The 20,444-nt window shown below is 68.5% G+C and overlaps 4 protein-coding genes across 6 annotated transcripts; all 4 read left to right on the top strand.

The window, feature by feature from the left end:
• Positions 1-429: 429 nt before the first annotated feature.
• RASSF1 (Ras association domain family member 1) lies at positions 430-4,504 on the top strand. Of its 3 annotated transcripts, none has more exons than XM_040568703.1 (6): positions 430-694; positions 1,683-1,804; positions 3,183-3,287; positions 3,374-3,659; positions 4,078-4,193; positions 4,278-4,504. In XM_040568703.1, the coding sequence occupies exons 1-6, from the start codon at positions 445-447 to the stop codon at positions 4,422-4,424; spliced, it is 1,026 nt and encodes a 341-aa protein (XP_040424637.1). In that variant the 5' UTR covers positions 430-444; the 3' UTR covers positions 4,425-4,504. The 3 variants fall into 3 exon arrangements, with proteins under 3 accessions (XP_040424637.1, XP_040424635.1, XP_040424636.1); XM_040568701.1 differs by lacking the exon at positions 430-694 and adding an exon at positions 813-1,024 and having other exon boundaries at positions 1,137-1,804; positions 4,278-4,501; XM_040568702.1 differs by lacking the exon at positions 430-694 and having other exon boundaries at positions 813-1,804; positions 4,278-4,501.
• Positions 4,505-4,833: 329 nt separating this feature from the next.
• On the top strand, positions 4,834-9,274 carry TUSC2 (tumor suppressor 2, mitochondrial calcium regulator). Its single transcript, XM_040568704.1, has 3 exons — positions 4,834-5,000; positions 5,324-5,444; positions 7,045-9,274. The coding sequence occupies exons 1-3, from the start codon at positions 4,849-4,851 to the stop codon at positions 7,108-7,110; spliced, it is 339 nt and encodes a 112-aa protein (XP_040424638.1). The 5' UTR covers positions 4,834-4,848; the 3' UTR covers positions 7,111-9,274.
• A 2,715-nt stretch (positions 9,275-11,989) lies between these two features.
• HYAL2 (hyaluronidase 2) lies at positions 11,990-14,322 on the top strand. Its single transcript, XM_040568699.1, has 3 exons — positions 11,990-13,040; positions 13,398-13,487; positions 13,614-14,322. Exons 1-3 carry the CDS (start codon positions 12,114-12,116, stop codon positions 14,016-14,018), a joined length of 1,422 nt encoding a protein of 473 aa, XP_040424633.1. The 5' UTR covers positions 11,990-12,113; the 3' UTR covers positions 14,019-14,322.
• A 74-nt stretch (positions 14,323-14,396) lies between these two features.
• On the top strand, positions 14,397-16,390 carry HYAL1 (hyaluronidase 1). The gene is made up of 3 exons (XM_040568700.1): positions 14,397-15,613; positions 15,774-15,863; positions 15,944-16,390. Exons 1-3 carry the CDS (start codon positions 14,711-14,713, stop codon positions 16,259-16,261), a joined length of 1,311 nt encoding a protein of 436 aa, XP_040424634.1. The 5' UTR covers positions 14,397-14,710; the 3' UTR covers positions 16,262-16,390.
• The last annotated feature ends 4,054 nt before the right edge of the window (positions 16,391-20,444 follow it).

Genomic DNA, 20,444 nt, shown 5'->3' with positions numbered 1-20,444 from the left:
CGGCTTTGCTCCCCCGCGGCCACGGTGGCGGAGGTGGCAGTGCCACGGGCCACGTTTTGTCACCGGGTGGCCCCGGAGCGGTGCCGCCTGGCAGCCCGGGGGCACGGTTCGGGGGTGCCGCTGCTGCCGGGACCCGGGGGGGTGCTCCCGGGGCTGCTCCGTGGGGCGGCGGGGTGAGGAGATGGCCCCGGGCCGACCGCGGCAGCTTCGGGGCTGCCCCACGGCGCCCGTCGGGGAAACTGAGGCACGGAGCGGGGCCGCTCCGGTCCCGGGGCAGCAGGGAACGGGGCCGCCCCGGGCCCCCCGCCCCGACCCCGCCTCCAGCCCGCCCCGCCGGCCGCAGCCAGCGGAGCCGCCGCCGGTTCAGCCGCCGCTCGCCGGGGCCGGGGGGGTGGGCGGGCGCCCGGCCGTGCCTCAGTTTCCCCCGCGGTGCCGCCCGGGGCCATGGAGCTGATCGAGCTGCGGGAGCTGCAGCCGGAGCCGCGGCCGGGCCGGGGCCGCCTGGAGCGGGCCAACGCGCTGCGCATCAGCCCGGCCCGCCGGCACGGCCCCGCGGCGCGGCCCGAGCCCCGGCTGGCGGCGGCACCGGGCACCGGGCACCGCTTCGAGCCGCGGCGCCGCGGGCTCCACACCTGGTGCGACCTCTGCGGGGACTTCGTCTGGGGGGGCGGCAGGAAGAGCCTCCAGTGCCGCCGTGAGTAGCGCTCCCCAGCCCGGCCGCCCGCCGCCGGGCACGGCGTCCCGGGACCGAGCATCCCCCGGGCAGCGGGCACCCCGGGCCCGAGCATCCCGGGCCCGAGCGTCCCAGTACCGAGCGTCCCCCCGGGCAGCGGGCATCCCCCCGGGCAGCGGGCACCCTGGGCAGCGGGCACGATGGGACCAAGCGTCCCCGTACTGAGCATCCCCCCAGGCAGTGGGCGTCCCGGTACCGAGCATCCTGGTACCAAGCATCCCCGTACCGAACGTCCCCGTACTGAGCATCCCCCGGGCAGCGGGCACCCTGGGCAGCGGGCACCCTGGGACCGAGCATCCCGGTACCGAGCATGCCGGTACCGAGTGCCCCCTGGGCAGTGGGCATCCCGGTACTGAGCATCCCTCTGGGCAGCGGGCAGAACGGGACCAAGCATCCCCGTACTGAGCATTCCCCCGGGCAGTGGGCGTCCCGGTACCGAGCATCCCGGTACCGAGCACCCCCGTACCGAGCATCCCCGTACTGAGCATCCCCCCTGGGCAGCGGGTGTCCTGGTACCAAGCATCCCCGTACCGAGTATCCCAGTACCAAGGGTCCCTGTACCAAGCGCCACCCCGGACAGTGGGCATCCCAGTACTGAGCCTCCCCGTATCGAGCATCCCAGTTCTGAACCCCCCCGCCCCCGGGCAGCGGGTGTCCCAGTACTGGGCACTCCTCCAGGGCATGGGCATCCTGACACAGAGCATCCCCCCCCCTTGGGCACCGGGAGTCCCCGCATTGAGCATCCTCCCTGGGCACGGGTGTCCCGGCACCAAGCACCCCCAAACCGAGGGTCCTGGTCCCAAGCATCCCCCCCAGGCAGCCCGAGGAGGGGACAGGGGCACCCCGGTACCAGCGGGCAGCGCGGCACAGCACCGGGTTCCGCATGGGTGCTGGCCCCGGGGGTCTGGCGGCGCCGGTGTCCCCACTGTGCCCCTGTCCCTGTCCCCAGACTGCAGCTTCACCTGCCACTACCGGTGCCGGGCCCTGGTGCGGCTGGACTGCAGCGGCCCCCTGGGCACCGGGGACGAGGACGATGGCACCGAGCAGGAGCTGGAGAAGGACACGAATGTGGTAGGGGACGCGGGCGCACGGGGGGGGGGGGAGGCAGCCCAGGCTGGGCTGTGCCATGCCGTGCCGTGCCGTGCCGTGCCGTGCCCCCCCCGAGCCCCGGACCCCGCGGGCGCCCGGCCCGGGTGAAATCACCGCCGGAAACGGGGCCGCGCCGCGCCGCCCCCGGCCCGCGTCAGCCCAACGGCCGCGGCGGGGCGGGGCCGGGCTGAGCCGAGCCGGGACAGCGAGCGGGGCCGCGCCGAGCCGGGCCGGGCAGCGGGCAGCGGGCAGCGCCGAGCCGAGGCTGGGGCTGCGACAGGGACCGGGCCGAGCCGAGCCGCGCCGGGACCGGGCCACGGTGCCGCGCCGAGCGGGGACCGAGCCGAGCCGCGCCGCGCCGGGCCGAGCGGCGGCACCGAGCCGCGCCGAGCCGCAGCCGAAGCGCTCGGGGCGCAGCGGGGCCGTGCGGAGCCGAGCCGGAGCGGCCGGGCTGGCGCGGGGCCGGGCGAGCCCCTGTGCCCGGGCCGGGGCCGCAGCCGTGGCCGGGGCCGGGGCCGGGGCCGGGGCCGGGCCGGGGGCGGCGGCCGGGGGCTGCGGGGCGGCGGCGGCGGCGCTGGCGCTGCGCTGGGGCGGCGCGGGGGGCACGGGGGGCAGCGCGGCCAGCAGCGGCTACTGCAGCCAGGAGGACTCCGACTCCGAGCCCGAGCTCTTCTACACCGCCCGCACCTCCCTCGGCCGCCGCCCGCGCCGCCGCCAGGTCGGTCCCGGGCCGCCGCTGACGTCACGGGGGGTGACGTCACGGGGGGTGACGTCACGGGGGTGACGTCACGAGGGGTGACGTCACGGGGGGGGGAGCCCACGGCGAGGGGTGTTGGGGGGGGGTTGGTCCTGGGGCAGCTGGCTGCGTGCCGGGGCAGCGCGGGGGGGGGGGGCGCGCATGGCTCGGGGCGGGGCGCCCACGGGGTGCCCACGGGGGTGTCTGTGGGGTGCCCACGGCTGGCTGCGGGGCGCCCACGGGGTGCGCGTGGCTTGCTGCACGTCGAGCACGGCGGCGAGCTGTCCCCATGCCCAAGCAGGGTCCGTCAGCACCCCCAGCAGCCCCCCCGGCTGCGCCTCAGCCCCGCGGCACCCCGTAAATACTCATTAGCAGCTCCAGGCGGGCTGCCCCAAACCCCCGGGGCGTCCCCATCGGGCACCCAGCCCGCCCCGGTGCCGGGCCGGCGGCTGCCTCGGGGACACCGCCGTGATCTGGGGCGCCGGGAGGGGACACCCAGCCGGCGGCTGAGCGCCGGGGCTGATGCAACCCCGCACGCCCCGTCCGCAGTTCACGGGGCAGGGCCGTGTCTGTGCGTGCAGTGTCCCCCCGGGGTGGCTGCTCAGCCCCGCTGCCCTCCCGCAGGATGAGCCCAGCGGCTGGGACACGGCGGAGCTGGACCCGGCGCAGGTGGAGCAGCGCATCAAGGAGTACAACAGCCAGATCAACAGCAACCTCTTCATGAGCCTGGTACGGGGACATCGGGGGGACGTCGGGGACCGCGGCGCCCTGCCCTGGGTCCCCCACTCACCACCCCTACATCTCCCCCGCGGCAGAACAAGGACGGCTCCTACACCGGCTTCATCAAGGTGCAGCTGAAGCTGGCGCGCCCCGTCTCCGTGCCAGCTGTCAAGCGGGGTCCCGGAGGGCGGCCGGGGCAGCGCGGTCCGGGGGTGAAGCGCCGCACCTCCTTCTACCTGCCCCGCGGCACCGTCAAGCACCTGCACGTCCTCTCGCACACCCGTGCCAGCGAGGTCATCAGCGCCCTGCTCAGGAAGTTCACCGTGGTGGACGACCCCCGCAAGTTCGCCCTCTTCGAGAGGTCCGAGAAGGATGAGCAAGGTAGTGCCTGGGGGTCCCGGTGGTGTCCCCATAGCGGCACCGCCCTTGTGGTGGTGGTGGTGGCCCTGTGGTGGCAGCACTCCCCTGGCAGCAGCGTCCCTGTGCGGTGGTGGCCCCCCTGCCAGTGGTGTCCCCATTGCATCAGTGTCCCCACAGTGGCAGTGTCCCCAGTGGTGGCGGGTGGTGTGTCCCTCTAGTGGTGGCGGTGTCCCCATGATGGTGGCGGTGTCCCCATGGTGGTGATTGTGTCCCCACGGTGGTGGTGTCCCCGTGATGGTGGCGGCGGTGTCCCCAGAGTGGTGATTGTATCCCCATGACGGTGGCGGCGTCCCCACGGTGGTGGTGTCCCCGTGATGGTGGCGGCGTCCCCATGGCGGCGGCGTCCCCGCGGTGGTGACCCGCGGCCGCCCGCCCGCAGTGTACCTGCGCAAGCTGTCCGACGAGGAGCAGCCGCTGCGGCTGCGCCTGCTGGCCGGCCCCAGCGAGAAGGCGCTGAGCTTCGTGCTGAAGGAGAACGACACCGGGGAGGTGAACGTGAGTGCGGGGCCGGTGGGGCGCTGCGGGGCGACCCGCGCCGTGCCGTGCCGTGCCCGGTGCGAGGCGCGCTGTGCCCCGCAGTGGGACGCCTTCACGCTGCCCGAGCTGCACAACTTCCTGCGCATCCTGCAGCGCGAGGAGGACGAGCAGGTGCGACGCGTCCGCCACCGCTACGCCCGCTGCCGCCGCGAGATGCAGGAGGCCCTGGCCACGCGCACGCCGCGGTGACCGCCGCCGCCGCCACGACGGACGCCTGCCGGCGGGGGGACGTCGCTGGGGCTGGGCGGGGGGGGGGGGGGGGGGGGGGGGCACGGCGCGGGGCTGGGGCAGGAATAAAGCGCCTGGATCCACCCGGCTGAGGCGTCTCTGTGCGACCGGGGGGCGGCGCCGGGACTCGAACCCGCGGCCTCGCGCTTCGCGGTGCGACGGGGTGGGGTGGGGGGTGGGGCTCCGCTGTCACGTGGCCTCGCTGTCACGTGGCCCCGCTGTCACGTGCGGGGGGCGCCGCCGCGCGCCGGAAGTGTCGCAACGCGGCGGCGGCGGCGCAGGCAGGAGGCGGCCGGGAGCTCGTCGGTGCCGCCGCCCGCCCCGCCCCGCCCCGCCCCGCCCCTTCCCCTCGCCGCCTCGGGGCCCCGCCGCCGCCGCCGCCGCCATGGGCGCCAGCGGCTCCAAGTCGCGGGGGCTGTGGCCCTTCGCCTCCTCGGCGGCGGGCGGCGGCGGCGCCGAGGGCCCCGGCGGGCAGCAGGCCCTGGCCCGGCCGCGGGGCGCGCGCGCCGCCACCCCCTTCGTCTTCACGCGCCGCGGGTGAGAGAGGGGAGGGGGGGGCGTTGCCGTGGCAACGGGGGAGTGAGTGGGGGGGGGGGTTGCCATGGGGGCCGTCGCTGTGGGGCGGTTGCCGTGGGGCCGTCGCCGTGGCGACGCGGCCGCCGCTGCGTCCCTCCCGGAGCGGGCCCGCGGCAGCGTCTGGAGCCGGGAGCGGGCTGGACGGGACGGGAGGGGCCGCCCCTGCCGCCGCCTCCCCGCCGGGCCCCGCGGCCGGCCCGGAGCAGCCGCCGAGCGCCGGGGCCGTTGGCGCTGCCACCTCTCTGACGTGCCCCCCCCCCCCCCCCCCCCGCGCCTTCCCGCAGCTCCATGTACTACGACGAGGACGGGGACCTTGCCCACGAGTTCTACGAGGAGACAATCGTTACCAAGAACGGGAGGAAGCGTGCCAAGCTGAAGAGGATCCACAAGAACCTGATACCTCAGGTAGCGTGAGCAGAGGGGTGGGGGAAGGCAGGTCCCGAAACATCCCGCTTGTGCCCGCGGTCCTGGCCTTGCAGCAGCTCCTGCACACCTCGGGGTTAGGGGGAAACCTCGGGGCACCCTACTGCAGGGAGAGCGCTGGCTTTCTGCTATTCCCACAGCTCCTACTCCCGAGCTGCAGCTGCTGGGCGTCCCAGCTCCCCCACGGCACCTTGCCGGGCTGTGGCGGAAGAGGGAGAGCTGGTGACACCCTCCAGGCTCCCTTTCCAGGGAGGAGCAGAGCCCCAGTCCTTCAGAGCCACCAGGCCGGGAGGTGGCTCACCTAGGCGTGTGCGGCAGGGTGCAGCGCCAGGCCGTGGCATCCCATCACCAAACACCTTCCCTGAGGCGCAGGTGTTCGCACAGCTGTCACATCGCTGCGGAGGGTTTGGGCGCAGCAGCCCAAGCCAGCCACGTGCCGACACGAGCGTGCCCATCCCCCTTGCAGCTCGGTGGTGACAACGGTGCTGCCAGCGATGTTTTTCCCTCCTCGGAGGTGCTCAGGATTCAGTGCTCCCTGAAAATAAGTGAATGTGGTGAAGCCAGGCAGGAGGTGGGATGCTAACCGGGGTGTGGGAGAAAGATGACTGAAGTGTAGGGAAGCTTCTCAGGGGCGTAAGCGGCGAGAAGGGAGGAGGAAGCCTGGCTGCAGAGAACCCTGCAGGAGTCTCTCTGAGGGACACAGAAAGGCAGGGCTCGAGCGTGAGCCCAGGGGGAGCTGTTGGTGTGCTCCAGGGGTGGGCAGCCCCCAGCAGGACGGGCTCTGCTGCTCTCACAGCGGCGGGGCGTGGAATGGGGAGCTGCGTCCCAGCCCTCCTCGGTGCGGGTTAAAACCCACCCAGTGGGAGAGCTTGGCCCAGCTGGAGAGGACACAGAGCGGCTCTTCACTGGGCCAGGTTTTTCTGTCGGCCTTTATCCTGCTCCTGCCAAGCAGGCACGCGCTTCTCGCCCCGGCGGGCACAGAGCCCCGCTCCCGCTGCCGCCCGGCGAGTGGGTCCTGGCGGTGCTGGGACAGGAGGACGCTTGCCCCGGAGCATGGGAAAGGCGCCTGTAGCTGGCGCGGACGGAGCGAGCATTCAGCAGCATCCCCTCTGGACAGAAAGCTGCTTCTCTTGCGTGCCAGCTGCCCTCGCTGCATTCTCTCAGAGAGCTCTTTTCAGTCTTTTAAATCCCGTGGATGCGAGGTGCTGGGGGAGCAGCCCAGGCGGCCGCTCTCTGCCAGTCACGCCTCAGCTGCTGCACGGGCAGTGCCTGGCAGAGCGGCTCCCTCCTCCCGCGCCCGGCTGCGCTCCAGACCCGCCGTGGGCGGCAGCGGCTGCGCCTCGTTGGCTCCCCAGGGATGAGGGCAAAGGGCAGAGCGCTTCTGCGTCGCGCGCGGGCCCGCTCGCGGGTACCCGGTGCCGCGGCGGCTTCGGGGACCGGTTCCTGGCGCGGCTCCTCGAGGGCACGACGCCCTCCGTGGTGCCGACACCGCGTGGGGTGACTCGCGGAGCTTTGTCCGCCTCCGGAGCGCTTGTTCTGTCCCCGTGCCGCCCCCAGCCCACCACCCTGCCTCTTCTTTCAGGGTATAGTGAAACTGGAGCACCCTCGCATCCATGTGGATTTCCCCGTGATCATCTGCGAGGTGTGACCGCCGGGTGCTGCCGCCCACGGGCGGGACTGCCCCGAGTGTCACCGCACGAGGCTGCCCCGAGTTCCCGGCGAAGCGGAGGGCGCTCGGACGAAGGAGGACGCTCAGACGTGGATTGCGGCTCTCCCCTCGCCCGGGGGCAAGGCGGGACGGAGCGGGCTCGGCCGGGCTGTGCTTGGCTGCTGCTGCTCCTCGCAGGAGATGGGTGGCCTTGTGCAACGACTGCTTACAAACATCCCTGCTTGAGTCAGAAGACTTGAAATCTCTTTTGTAGCCTCTAGCCGACGTTTGGATGGGTAACTGGAACTGCGCACGAGCTGCTGCGTTCGAGCTGTCGGAGGGAGGGCGAGCCTGCACTTCTCACCAGACAAAGCCCCCTGCTTCTCAGGTATGCCCCGGGAGAGCCAGGGCAAGGTGACCCGCTGCCCGGCGGCCAGGTGGCCGGCGCCGCGGCGCTGCGCGGAGCTCCCCGCTGGCTCTGAGGGAGGGCGGCCAGGAGCCGGGCTGGCAGCACGCCCGGTGGGTGCCGCGCTCCTCTCAGGGCAGAGATCGGGTGCCGTTCTCTCGGACCTCCGTCCCTTCCCCGCGCGCGTTCCCCGCTCGCGCTGCCCGCTGGCCCCGGGGAGCTGGGCCCCGCCGCTGCCCGCGCCGCGGGGCCCTCCGGGTTCCTCCCCGGCAGCGCCGCCTGCGCCGCGGGAGCGAGTTGGCTCCTGCAGAGCACGGCCCCTCGCTGCCGCGGGGCTGGGCGTCGCCTCAGCTTCGCCCTCCCTCTCGACGGTACCTCCCGATGGGATCGGCCTCGGCAGAGCCCGGCAGGAAGGAAATCATCGCTTCCCTCCCCGTCCCTCGCAAACAATCGGCCGCTAGGCCTGCCCCGGCTTGGAAATCTCCCTGGCGATGTGAACTACGGTTCCCCCCGCGCCCCAGCTGGCGGCAGGAGGAGAAACGCGATGCACTTTAACGGGAGGCTTTCTGCTCCGTTCCGGAAGGTCCTGCTCTCTTCTCCTCTCCCTTCCTGCTCGAGGCCGGGGGCGCCTCAGCCGCACCCGAAAATCTCCCACCCCTGCCAGCGGGCCCCGGGGCTCCGGGCCGGCTGCTGCGGGACCGGCGATGGCCCGAGGAGCCGCGTGTCAGCCTGCCCCCGAGCCCGCCCCCGCAGCAGCCCGCCCGGCTTCCCCGCTCTTTCGTCCCAGAACTTATTTACTTTCTAAGCACTTCAGACGTTCGCTACCTCGATTTTTTTTTTTGATTTAAGCTGCTGGCGCTTGGCTGCCGGCCCTATCGGCGTCTGCGTTGGATGTATCCATCCCCGCGCCCAGCCGGAGCGGCCCAGGCGCAGGGCCACATTCCTGGCTTCGGGGAGATAACCGCGGCGTGGCTGTTGCCGTCTTCCTGTCACCACCTCTTCCCTCCGCGTCCCCCGCCCGCTGTTCCAGTGACAGGGCGGGCACGGAGGGCGAGGCGGATGTGCTGGGCAGGGCTCCAGCGGGGAGCTGGTCTACACTGTGATGCTGGGCGCCTCTCTCGACATCTTTTGTTCTCCCGCTTGCTTGAAAGAGTCTGTCTTCAAACAATCCCCCCCCCCGAAGGGTTTCTTATTCGCGCCACCTGCTCCGAGTCGGGCTCAGACCGCAATCTCCTCGAAAACCGCCTCTCTGGGGCCGCTTTGTTCTCGCTGAGAGGCTGCCCTGCCCCTCCTCCCTCCCCCCAGGGCAGCGAACCGCGCTTCCCCCAGAAACTCGCCTTCTCCCACCCTCTTCTCCCCGCCGAGGAGAGGCGGCGAAGCCGCGCGGGCAGGCGCCGATCCGCCTCGCCCCGCTTCTCCTCCCCAGCCTGGAGGGTCCTCGGGAGCGTCTGAAGGCACCCGGAAAAATGTGAAGATCGCTGTAAATAGTATCTGTGTCCCCTGCGTCGTTGGAGCAAGCGAAAAAAAGGAAGGTTTCCTTGCCGTGTGTTGTTTTTTTTTTACCACCTCTGTGCAACTTTGTGCTTTCCCGTGTGGATGTGTAGCCGAAGCGTACTCACCGACACTAGGGCTCTTGCTCCTCTAGCGTGTGGATAGGAAGCGGGGGGTTGAGAAACGTACACTATTTATGGTCCTTCCTCTGCCCCCGAGTGCATCTGTCTCCTTTTGTTAAATTTCAATAAAATTGTTTGTAGGTCCCGCAAGGTTGGGAGCAGCTCGCTGGGGAGGGCTGGGGCCGGGAGCCCGCGCGAGGAGGGAGGTTTCGGGGACCCCAGGAATCTCAGCTTCTCCTCTGCGAAACCGCAGCCGCCTCTCGCCGCCTGGCGCCAAAGCGGTGGCGAAACCCAGCGGCTCCCGGCGTCCTCCGGCACGGTGCCGTGCCTGGGGGCCGCAGGGACACGGGTGGGTGGGGGCTCGGTGAGTCCGAGCTGCTTAGCTCTCTGCCTGCTCACGGATTTTTTCCCAAGTGGGCAGGAGCGCTCGGAGAAGGTTGCTCGGGCCAGCGCCAGCAGGGAGGGCTCCTGCCGCCGTGCCGCACGCGCCGGGGCCGTTAGCGGCGACACCTTTGATGCCCCAGCTCGGGATTTGGGACCTGCCGCTTAACGAGCTGCTGGAGCCGGCTCCTCTTCCCAAACCGAGTGAAAATCCTGCCCTGGCCGCGTGCGGCCGGGCCGCGCTGACTCAAGCCGACCTCTTCCCACCCCTGCGCCAGAGCCCCGCGGGGACAGGATCTGCGCGTCCGCTCCTTAATCACCCGCCTGACAAATCGGGGCCTCGTCAGTTGCGCTCAGCTAACGAGTTTCTCATCGCCGGCGTGACCCCACGCCGGGATGCCGCCTGCTGTCCCGGCCCTGCCGGACGGAGCGAGCATGATCTCAGCGCAGCCCTGCATCCTGCTCGACCCCGCAGCCCCGCGAGCGTTTTCCTGCCACCGCGTGTGCCTCGCATCATTTCCTCCACGCCGGCCGGCTGGGAAACGAGCCGCTGACGAAGGGTTTAATGAGAGCAACCGGCGCGGCTCGTGGGGATGCTGCCACCGGGCCGGGCCCCGGAGCACCGGGTCTGCCTGCTGTCCCGTGGGGACCGACCCCGGCGGGGACGGCTCGCGGCGTCCCAGCGGCGGGCGTCACGGCCGGGCGCGGCAGAACAATGCGGCCGCCCTGGCTCGGCCCCGGGCAGCTCCGCGTCCCGCTGCGACACGCGGCCGGGGCCCGCTCCTGCGCCCCCACGGCCCGCCCGGCCCTGACCCCGCGGCCACCGCGGGTGCCACCCGGCCTCCGGCGCGCGGGGATGGAAAATTTGAGGCATTTCTTGCGCCTGTTTACGGCCCCAGCAGGCGGCACGGAGGGGAAGGGCAGTGCCCGCCGGCGCGCAGATTTCTTGGCTCTTGGCGGAGGTTCTTTGGCAGGGCAGTGGCGGCTCTGCTGGCAGCCCCGGCGGCACCGTGGGCGCTGCGGGATCCCAGGCCAGACGCGGATGGAGCCCCAAAGCCACCCGCGGGAGACAGCCCGGGCTGGACCCCACAGAGGGGACGGGGACGGACTCGGGGTGGTGACACGATGGCGCTCCCGTCCCCGGGGAGCACTTCCGGAGATTCAGCCCCGCTTCCTTCCCCGCGCCGGCCGGGCTCGCCCTGGGCTCCCCACCCTTGTCCGGGCTGGGTGGCTCCTGTCCCCGCAGTCCCCGTCCTGGCGGCACCGGCGGCGGGTGGGTGGGGGCCACCGCTACCGCTGGGTGACGTTCCTGTCCTCGTGGCGCGTTCCCGGGGACGGGGGGTGAGCTGGCACCGGCAGGGATGGGGACACCGCAGGGAGCGGCCGTCCCCGTGTCCCCAGCAGCCAGGGCTCCTGGGGGGCGCCGAGGCCGGCCGGGCGCCGTCCCCGCTGCCTGCCGAGGGGACGCCAGGGCAGGGAGGGTCCCGGCACAGGACTGCTTGTCCCCGCCGTGTCGCTCCGGGAGCAGCTGGCGGCGGGGGCTGCGGTGGCCCAGCCTCTCCCCAGCTGCCCTGGGGCTGACTTCGTCCCCGCTGGCGGTGACGCTCGGGCGCTGCCTTCCCTCCTGCCACCCTTGTTCCCCGGGCGCGGGCGGGACGCGGGGACAGCCACCGCCGCGTCCCCGCGTCTGCCGCTCCCTGTCCCTGTCCCCAGCACCGAGTGTCCCGCTCAGGACGGCCTGGCTCCCGCTGGGCACACGTGCCACTGCCCTGGGGACACCTCCGTGGGGACACCGCCTCCCTGGGGACACCGCTGTGGGGGGGCACCTCCGCCTTGGGGGCACCTCCGCCTTGGGGGCACCACCGTGGGGACACCGCCTCCCTGGGGACACCGCTGTGGGGACGCCGTGGCCCTGGGGACGCCGCTACGGGGGCCACCGCCGCCACCCCGGGGCCGCCACCACCACCGCGGTGACACCGCCCCGGGGCCACCCCCGCCCCCGGGCGCCCCCTGCCGGCGGCCCCGCCCCTCGCCCGGGCCCCGCCCCCGCCGCCGCGCGAGGCCGGCCGGGCCGTACCAAGTGCGGTGTGCGGGGGGGGGCCGGGCCGTTCCCGGGGCGCTGCCCCCTCGCAGCCGCGGCCTGGCCGCTCCGCTCCGCGCCGCCGGCACCTCGCGGTCAGCGGCGGCCCAGGGCCCGGGGCTGCGCCGCGGGCGGGGCCGGGCCGGGCCGGGCCGGGCGGGCGGCGGGGGGCGGCTCCCCCGCGGCGGCGGGCGTGGTGCGCGCCGGGCGGCTTAAAGCGGGCGGCGGGGGGGCGGCGCCCGGGGAGCGCGGCGGGAGCGGGGCTGGAGCGGGGCCGGAGCGGGCGGGCGGGCGGGCGGGCGGCGGGGACCGGGGACCGGGCACCGGCACCGCAGGCGGGGAGGGGGCGCGGGGCGGCAGCGGGTCCCGGCGCCGGGCCCGCACCGGGAGCGGGAGCGGGCGGCCCCGCCGCACGTGGCTGCCCCGCGCCGGCCGCGCCCCGGTCGCTTTGTCCCGGACAAAGGCGGCGGCGGCGGAGGGAGGGGAGCGGGGCCGGGCTCGCCCCCCGCCCGGTGCCCGCACGATGCGCGGGGGCTGCGCGGCGGCGCTGCCGCTGCCCTGGCTGGCGCTGCTGGCCCTGGCCCGGCAGCCCCCCGAGAAGCCGTCGGCGGCCCCGCTGCTGACCCGGCGGCCGTTCCTGGTGGCCTGGAACGTGCCCACGCAGGACTGCAAGCCCCGCTTCCAGGTGGCCCTGGACTTCAGCATCTTCGACCTGCAGGCGTCGCCCAACGAGGGCTTCGTGGACCAGAACCTCACCATCTTCTACAAGGAGCGCCTGGGGCTCTACCCCTACTACACCAGCCAGCGCGTGGCCGTCAACGGCGGCGTGCCCCAGCGCAGCAGCCTGGCCGAGCACCTCGCCCGGCTCCAGGAGGGCATCGGCAAGTACATCCGCTCGCCCGCCAAGGAGGGGCTGGCCGTCATCGACTGGGAGGAGTGGCGGCCCATCTGGGTGCGCAACTGGAAGCCCAAGGACGTCTACCAGGAGGTGTCGCGGCAGCTGGTGGTGCAGCGGCAGCCCCACCGGTCCCTCGAGGAGGTGAACAAGCAGGCCGTCTTCGAGTTCGAGTCGGCGGCGCGGCAGTTCATGGTGAGCACGCTGCGCTCGGCCAAGAGCTTCCGCCCCAAGCAGCTCTGGGGCTTCTACCTCTTCCCCGACTGCTACAACCACGACTACAGCAAGAACAAGGAGAGCTACACGGGGCAGTGCCCAGACGTGGAGAAGACGCGCAACGACCAGCTGGCGTGGCTGTGGAGGGAGAGCATGGCGCTCTACCCCTCCATCTACCTCGACCCCCTCCTGGCCTCCACCCCCAACAGCCGCAAGTTCGTGCGGGCGCGGGTGATGGAGGCCATGCGCATCTCGCAGCAGCACCACGACGGCTACAGCCTGCCTGTCTTCGTCTACACCCGGCCCACCTACATCCGCAAGATGGACGTGCTCAGCCAGGTAGGGCTGATGGCGGGGCCGCCCCGTGGCTGTGCTGTTGGGCTGTCCTCATCCCATCCATGGGTGGCCTCAACCCATGAAGAAAAGAGGTTCTGGGCTGGCCAGGGTGCTGGCTGCTGTCCCCACGTCCCCTCACCCGGGAGGTGTCACTGGACGCATGGGTCCTTGCAGCTGGGACCCTGAGGTGCGAGAGCCCACAGCTCCTGCGCTGGTCGGCCCAGTCCCAGGGAGGAGGGTCTGGGAGCAGGCTCCTCTCTGAGGAGCTGGGACAGTCCCCTCGCCCCATGGCATGGGTCTCTTTGGGACGCCCTGTGCTTCATGGGGCCCGTGGGCACTAACCAGGCTCTGTCCCTGCAGCCGGACCTGATCTCCACCATCGGTGAGAGCGCGGCACTGGGTGCGGCCGGGGTCATCTTCTGGGGTGACGCAGACTACACCAAAAACCGGGTAGGTTTGGGGTCCGCCTGGGTGAGGGGTGGGGGGGCACTGACAGCTTGAGGACAGGGGTGTCCTCTCCACCTGGGATGCACCCTGGGGCACCCCAGCACACCCCTGATGACCCCTTTTCCCCAGGAGTCTTGCCAGACCATCAAGAACTACCTGGAGGGGGACCTGGGCCGCTACATCGTCAACGTCACGACGGCAGCGCAGCTCTGCAGCACGGTGCTGTGCCAGGGTCAGGGCCGCTGCCTGCGCCAGGACAGCGCCGCCGACGTCTTCTTGCACCTCAACCCCACCAGCTTCCAGCTGCGGCGCCGGGACGCGGAGCACCCCCAGCGCCCCCTCCTCTGGGCCGAGGGCCGCCTGTCCTCCGCCGACACCCGCTTCCTACGGACCAACTTTCGCTGCCACTGCTACCAGGGCTGGCAGGGCAGCGGCTGCCAGCAGCCGGCGGGACCCCGCGGGGGAGCCCCCGGCCCCCCGACGCCCGTGGGACTGGGGGTGCTGCTGCTGCTGCTGTTCCTGGGCTGGCTCTAGCCTCGCCGGACTGCGACGGGGCCCCCCGGCACCCCCTTTCTGCAGCGGTGTAGCGGACCTGTGGGACACTGGCCCTAAATCGCCTGCTCGGCAGCTTATTGGGGTGGGGGGGCTGGGGGGTCACCCCTCCCCTGCCCCGGGTGCTGGGGGCTGCTGCCCACCGGGGGGCTGGGGACGGAGGGAGGGCACGGGGGGGCCTCTCCTGTTGTAAGGGGAGGGACGGGGCGCGGCGTGGCGCCGAGCCGAGCCCCCGCGGCCGCACCGCGATTAAAGCCGAAGCGGCGCCGAGCGACAGCGGCTCCTTGCCGGGGGGGGGCGGCGGGGGGGCGGGGGGGGACACACGTGGAGCGCCGCGGGCGCGCCCCCGGGCGGGGCCACGCCCACAGCAGCGTTAGCCACGCCCACACCCGGCCGTGGCCACGCCCGCACCCGGATTTGGCCACGCCCCGCGAGCGTGGCCGGTGGGGGGGAGGCCCCGGGGGTGGCACGGAGGGCACCGGGCGGCGCCGTCCCCATCCGCAGCCCGACCTTGTCCCCGTCCCGTTCCCCCCCCGTCACTCATTAACCAGGGCCCGCCGCCGTGCCAGGCTCCGGCTGCCCGTGGCTGGGACCCGCGGCGGGCGGCGGCCCCGCGTCCCTCCGGGCTGCCCATAAAAGCCCCGCGTGCCCCCACCCCGCCGTCCCCAGGCACCATGTGGCGGTGGTGGCACTGCTGGGCCCTGCTGCTCCTGCCCGTCCCGACCCCCGCCACCGGCCCCGGCCCGGGCCCCGTCCTCGCCGGCCGCCCCTTCGTCACCGTGTGGAACGTGCCCAGCGAGCCGTGCGCCCAGCGGCACAACGTCACGCTGCCCCTCGGGGTCTTCGACGTGCTGGCCAACGCGCAGCAGGCCTTCGCGGGGCAGGACGTCACGCTCTTCTACAGCCAGCGCCTGGGGCTCTACCCGCACTACTCCGCGCAGGGGGTGCCGGTGGACGGGGGGCTGCCGCAGAACGCCAGCCTGCCCGCCCACCTCCGCCAGGCCGCCCGCGACGTGCAGGCCGCCCTGCCCGACGCCGCCTACGGCGGGCTGGCCGTCGTCGACTGGGAGAGCTGGCGCCCGCTCTGGGCCCGCGACTGGGGCTCCATGGACGTCTACCGCGAGAAGTCGGAGGAGCTGGTGCGGCAGCAGCACCCGGAGTGGCCCTCCAGCCTGGTGGAGGAGGTGGCCCAGCAGCAATACGAGGAGGGTGCCCGCGACTTCATGGAGCAGACGCTGCAGCTGGGCGAGCGCCTGCGGCCCGGCGGCTACTGGGGCTTCTACGGCTTCCCCGACTGCTACAACAACGACTTCGGCAGCCCGCAGTACAACGGCACCTGCCCGGCGGTGGAGCGCCAGCGCAACCAGGAGCTGGGATGGCTCTGGAACAGCAGCCGGGCGCTCTACCCCAGCATCTACCTGCCCCCCCAGCTCAAGGGCACCGGCAAGGTGCTCAGCTACGTCCGCTACCGCGTGGCCGAGGCCTTCGCCGTCCAGAACGGCGTCCTCGCCACCGCCATCCCTGTCCTGCCCTACGCCCAGATCGCCTTTGACAACACCGTTGACTTCCTCTCCGAGGTGGGGCTGGTGGGGACGGGGTGCGGGGCACCGAGGGCGCTCTGGGGCTTTGCGGCACCGTGCCGGGAGAAGGTGGCCGATGGCTCGGCGCCAGGTGGCTTTCGGTGGTGTGTGGGGTGGCAGTGTGCCCAGATGACCTCTCCTCTCCCCTCGGGCGCAGGAGGACCTGGTGAACACCATCGGGGAGAGCGCGGCTCAGGGTGCTGCGGGCATCGTGCTCTGGGGAAGCTCCAACTACAGCACCTCCAAGGTGAGTTGGGGAGGGGGGTCGGGGACTGCAGGACCCCCACTGCCGCCACGATGGGGCTGTGACACCGCCTCCCCATGCAGGAGATGTGCCTGAAGCTGAAGGACTACGTGGACGGGACCCTGGGCCACTACATCGTCAACGTGACGACCAGCGCCCAGCTGTGCAGCCAGAGCCTGTGCTCCGGCCACGGCCGCTGCGTGCGCAGGGGGGACAAGGAGAGCTTCCTATACCTCGACCCCCTCCGCTTCGCCATTGACCTGACAGCCACAAAGCCCCAGCCCATGGTGCGCACCCTGGCTGCTGGCGTGGACACGTCCCAGCTGGCCGAAGGCTTCAGCTGCCAGTGCTACAGCGGCTGGCAGGGAGAGCGCTGCGACACCCAGCGTGCCTCTGAGTGAGCCGTGCCCAGATCCTGTCCCCACCCCCGTGCTGGGGACACACAAGGTGGGGAGGGTGGCACCGCCTCACACCCAGCTGGGAAGGAGGGGAAGCAAAGCCCAGGCTGAAAATAAAACCGCTCTGCACAACTCAGTGTCGCTACGTCCTTCCGTTGTGGCCCCGGCTGCTGGTGGTGGCAGGGTTGGGGGGGGGGCACCCAGTGCCACCCGTGACACTGCAGGTTGCTGCAAAGGGCCTGGCATCGGGACATGGGGTCTGGCAGCACCCCCCGATGCCCCGCAGCAGGCTCGGCACGCTGCGCCCGTCCCCTCTGATTTGCTCCGGCCCATACGGAGCGCTGCAGGCACAGGAGAGTGCTGGGTGCCACTTCCCTGCCCCTCTCCCCAGGCACCTCCCCGCGTGGGGAATTGTCCCTGCAGGAGACTACACGATGCACAAGGGCACCGTGGGCAGAGGGCACGCCGAGTGTTATGACTGCAGGGTTGAGGAGTCAATAAATCTGTAGCTGAATGTTAGGAAGAGAATTAATTCGATTTTGAATCGGCATATTTTGAAGAGGCATATGCAATGCAGGATGACAATGGTTTCTTAAAAGCAGACATAAAGAAGGAAGGAGAACTGCTAGGCAGGGGCTTGATACTTCTGTTCGCTCCCAGGGCCAGGTCAGGCATCAGCTCATGGCTGCACCGTGGTGATGCGCTACAGAAGCGACATCTACAACTTGGGGAGTCCTTTTCCTATTACCTCCTGCTCTAAAGCTGCTGTGGGTCTCTGATGCCCCTTCCTTGTCCTTACAAGTCACTCTCAAAGGGTTGCATTTTTATGTTTTTCAGCTTATGAGTTCAAAACCCACTGAAATACTTTGGAAGCTTTTTAAATAGTTTAGCAACTTTTCTTTACAAGTCTTTCAAATGCAGTGATAAAAGCTCGCCTGTGGATAGCAGGCATCATTTTGGCAACGGAACACCACCGGCACAGAAACATTTCCAAACATCCCTTTACAAGATGCTCTCTCCAGAGCATGAGTGTCTTTTACAAAGCAGTTGGCGACATCAGCCTCCCATCTGAAATAATTTGGGGCTGGCTGCCAAATCCCCCGTCCTTGTGTGTACCCCAATAACGACCATCATTTGATTCCTGCAGAGACAGCATAGGTATCCAACCTGCTCACATCTTCTTATTAGTTTGAATAGGAATCGGACAAGGTAACGATGGAGATGCGATTGGACCCTTTGGTTCCCCAGCCACAGGCTTCAGAAACATGTACCACCTGATTGCCAAGCTCTTTGCCTCTGAAAAACTTAGTCATAATTGGATTTTGGCCTGGAAAAAATTGTCTAATCTAATTCTTACAGCAAGAACTTGACAAATGCTGTGTGTAAATATTGGAAACAATATTATCTTAGTATTTTTTGTATGCAGAACATGATTCAACTCAATGAATGCTCCAAATGCGTCCCTCCCGAGCTACTAAGAATCTGATATTTCTATCAAAGTTCACCTTTCTATTCACAGAAGGAAAAAGACTGTGATGTCCATGTCCTTGTTATGCCTGGAAGGTGTCACAGCTCCGTGCTTGGAGCTTCTTGTCATTCAATGTGCTTCAAGTGTTTGGCTTCTGGATACCTGGTGCGGTGTTAGGGGCTGCTTTGGGGAGTCTCATGGGCATGGAAGTTTAGGCTAACTCAGCCCATTACCTGAACAAAGCACTGAAAAGGGCACCAGGAGTGAGATGCTGCCTCTCGAGCTGCAGAAATGTCTTAACACTGCCAGGAGCTGCATGAGCGCCGCGAGAACCCTGCCTCCAGGTGCCGGCTCATGGCTCGCCTGAAGCAAAAGCCAGGCTGGCAAGGTGGACGAGCCCTTTTTCTTGGTGTTGAAATAACGTAAGCCTGGGCTCCAACAAGGTTTGTCACCTTCAAGTAGTAGTTTTCAGTGTGTTGAAAAGGATTTGTTTTAGTCATCTTTATGGTAGCTGTTCCTCCGTCCTTGGAGGACAGCTTACGGGGTAGCCAGAGACACCTGACACTGGATGTCCCGTCACCAGCTCCTGGCTCCAAGGAGCAGCTGCAAGTAGGTACACCGTACACAGACAGCTTAGAAGCACTGAACATCTACTGGATTGCTGGTTTTGGGGGGCGGGGGGGTGTGCGTCTGAATAATGTGCAGCGCTTTGTAAACGCACAGCGCTCTGCAAATCCACCCGGGCGCTGTGAGCTTCACTTTGCTGCCCACAGCGCTCGCACGGGTGTCAGGCACCGACGGTTTTCAGGGTGGGTGAGCAAATCTGCACTGCTCAGAGCAGTGCTGCTCCAAGAAACACAGGCGGTCACTTAAATCCCTCCTTACAGAGCCTGCTTTTTCATTTCAACAAAGTATTTTGTTGAGTATTTTTGGTCTAGGGAAATTAAGCCACGTGCTGTCTCCAGAAAAGAATCTATCTTAAGTGCTTAGGATAGTTTAACTATCCCAAACAGTGAAAACTGAAATGCTGATTGCTCTGAAACCAGGCAGAATGTTGTAGGACCTAGAACAAAGATGCTAATGATCAGAAGCCCTTAAATACTTCAATATGACTAGGACATAAAGTAGTTTAGCTGAAAGGCAAAGTACAGATTGAATAAAGCATGGAGATTGCGTAAAAGAGAAAGAAGAAAGCCCTCTCCCCCAAAGAAAGGCTTTTCAGACACAAGTTGGAAATAAGAGGGCTGTTAATTAGGTAATAAGAATTCTCCTCTACCTCGTACCCTGACTAAAAACATCAAAATCAGCACAGAGAAACTCCCCGCGCTGCCAAACATCGCCGTACTCAGACACTGCTTGCAGTTCTGTCTGTGCGTTACCAGCCCACGCTTACGGTTAGCAGCAGGTGATCAGGGAGCACGGTGGCATCTCGCGAGCAGTGCTAGTCCCCCACCAGCCACCTCTTGCCACCTCATTTCACCTTGCAGAGCTCTGCGCGGGAGTCACGGGACGGCGCTGCGGGCGCTGGAGCCAGGCTCCCTCTGCCGATGCTCCTGGCCGCTGGGTGCGTGGAGCTGGTGTGAGCCCAAAGCTCTTCTGGATGGCACAAAATCCATGCTGAAAGCAGCCTCAGGAGCTGTATGGCTTAAAATCAAGCATGTGGGTCTTTAAGATGCCTGCTATTCTCACATACGTGCAGCAGAGGCTCGTGGCACCATGCGCTGGTGGCTGTCCCTAGCTCAGGTTGCTTTGCATGCATGCAGGCGTGCGGGGTGCTGCAGTCCTGGGGGAGACGCTGATGGTGCTGGCTTGGTGGCGCTATAGGTGTCAGAACAGCGACGTGCTTTTGGTGGCGATGTCTGGAGAGGCGAGGCCCTGCCACCTGCATGGGACTTAGCACAGTCAAAGCGCGCCCAGGCACCCAGCACGCTCCCTGCGTCCTGCCGAAAGTTACAGCCACGCCGGTTCGCAGGACTTGCAGAGGGACATTTCGGAGAAATGCAACCGCAGGAGCACGAGGAGGCACAAAAGCTTCTTCCAGAGAAGCTCGGCTGTGTGAGCAGCACAGGGTGCTACCCAGAGGAGCAGAGGTTCTGCTGGCTTTGGACAAAGCCTGCCCCCACACACAGCAGTAGCGTCAAGGGCGTGCATGAGGCTTCGTAGCTTTCCTGTTGATTACTGCTTCAAATTAAACCCGCAACTTCTCTTTCACATGCAGTGTCGAAGCTCACTTTTGATGACTGTTTCTAAAGTACCAACACCTGCAGAAATCATCTCCAGAAGCTCCAGAAAGAGCCCGCACCTCATGCCACGACACGGCTCACCCCGGGCTTCGTCCTCTGTTCGCTCAGGGCAGCACCAACTTGACCGCAAGAGCTTCCAGCTCTCGTCATCTCAAGTGAAGGCAGCTCTTCCTTACAGCCTATTTGGATTTGGCATTTGAAAACCTCCCGCTTCTGCTCTTTTGTCTTGCTCTGGTGTTTCTAGGAAAGGTCCAGACTTCTGGTCTTCCTGGGGCGCAAACTCCGCAGCCGGCCTGTGCTGGACAGACCTCGCTGCAGAGCACTGCGGGGGCACCAGCGCTCCTTCCTCTGGCTCAGTGGATTGCAAGTTCAGAAGTTACTTGGAAAAAAACAAATAAATTGCCAACCCTGAGGCATGGCTTGCTGGCTCTCAACAACTGTTTAGACATCCAGCCCAAACAGCAGAGCCTGCTTC

The sequence above is a fragment of the Cygnus olor genome, chromosome 10 (assembly GCF_009769625.2).
Source record: "Cygnus olor isolate bCygOlo1 chromosome 10, bCygOlo1.pri.v2, whole genome shotgun sequence".
Classification (NCBI taxonomy): Eukaryota; Metazoa; Chordata; class Aves; order Anseriformes; family Anatidae; genus Cygnus; species Cygnus olor.
The sequence above is the reverse complement of the archived record's forward strand: the minus strand, read 5'-3'. Positions and strand labels throughout refer to the sequence as shown.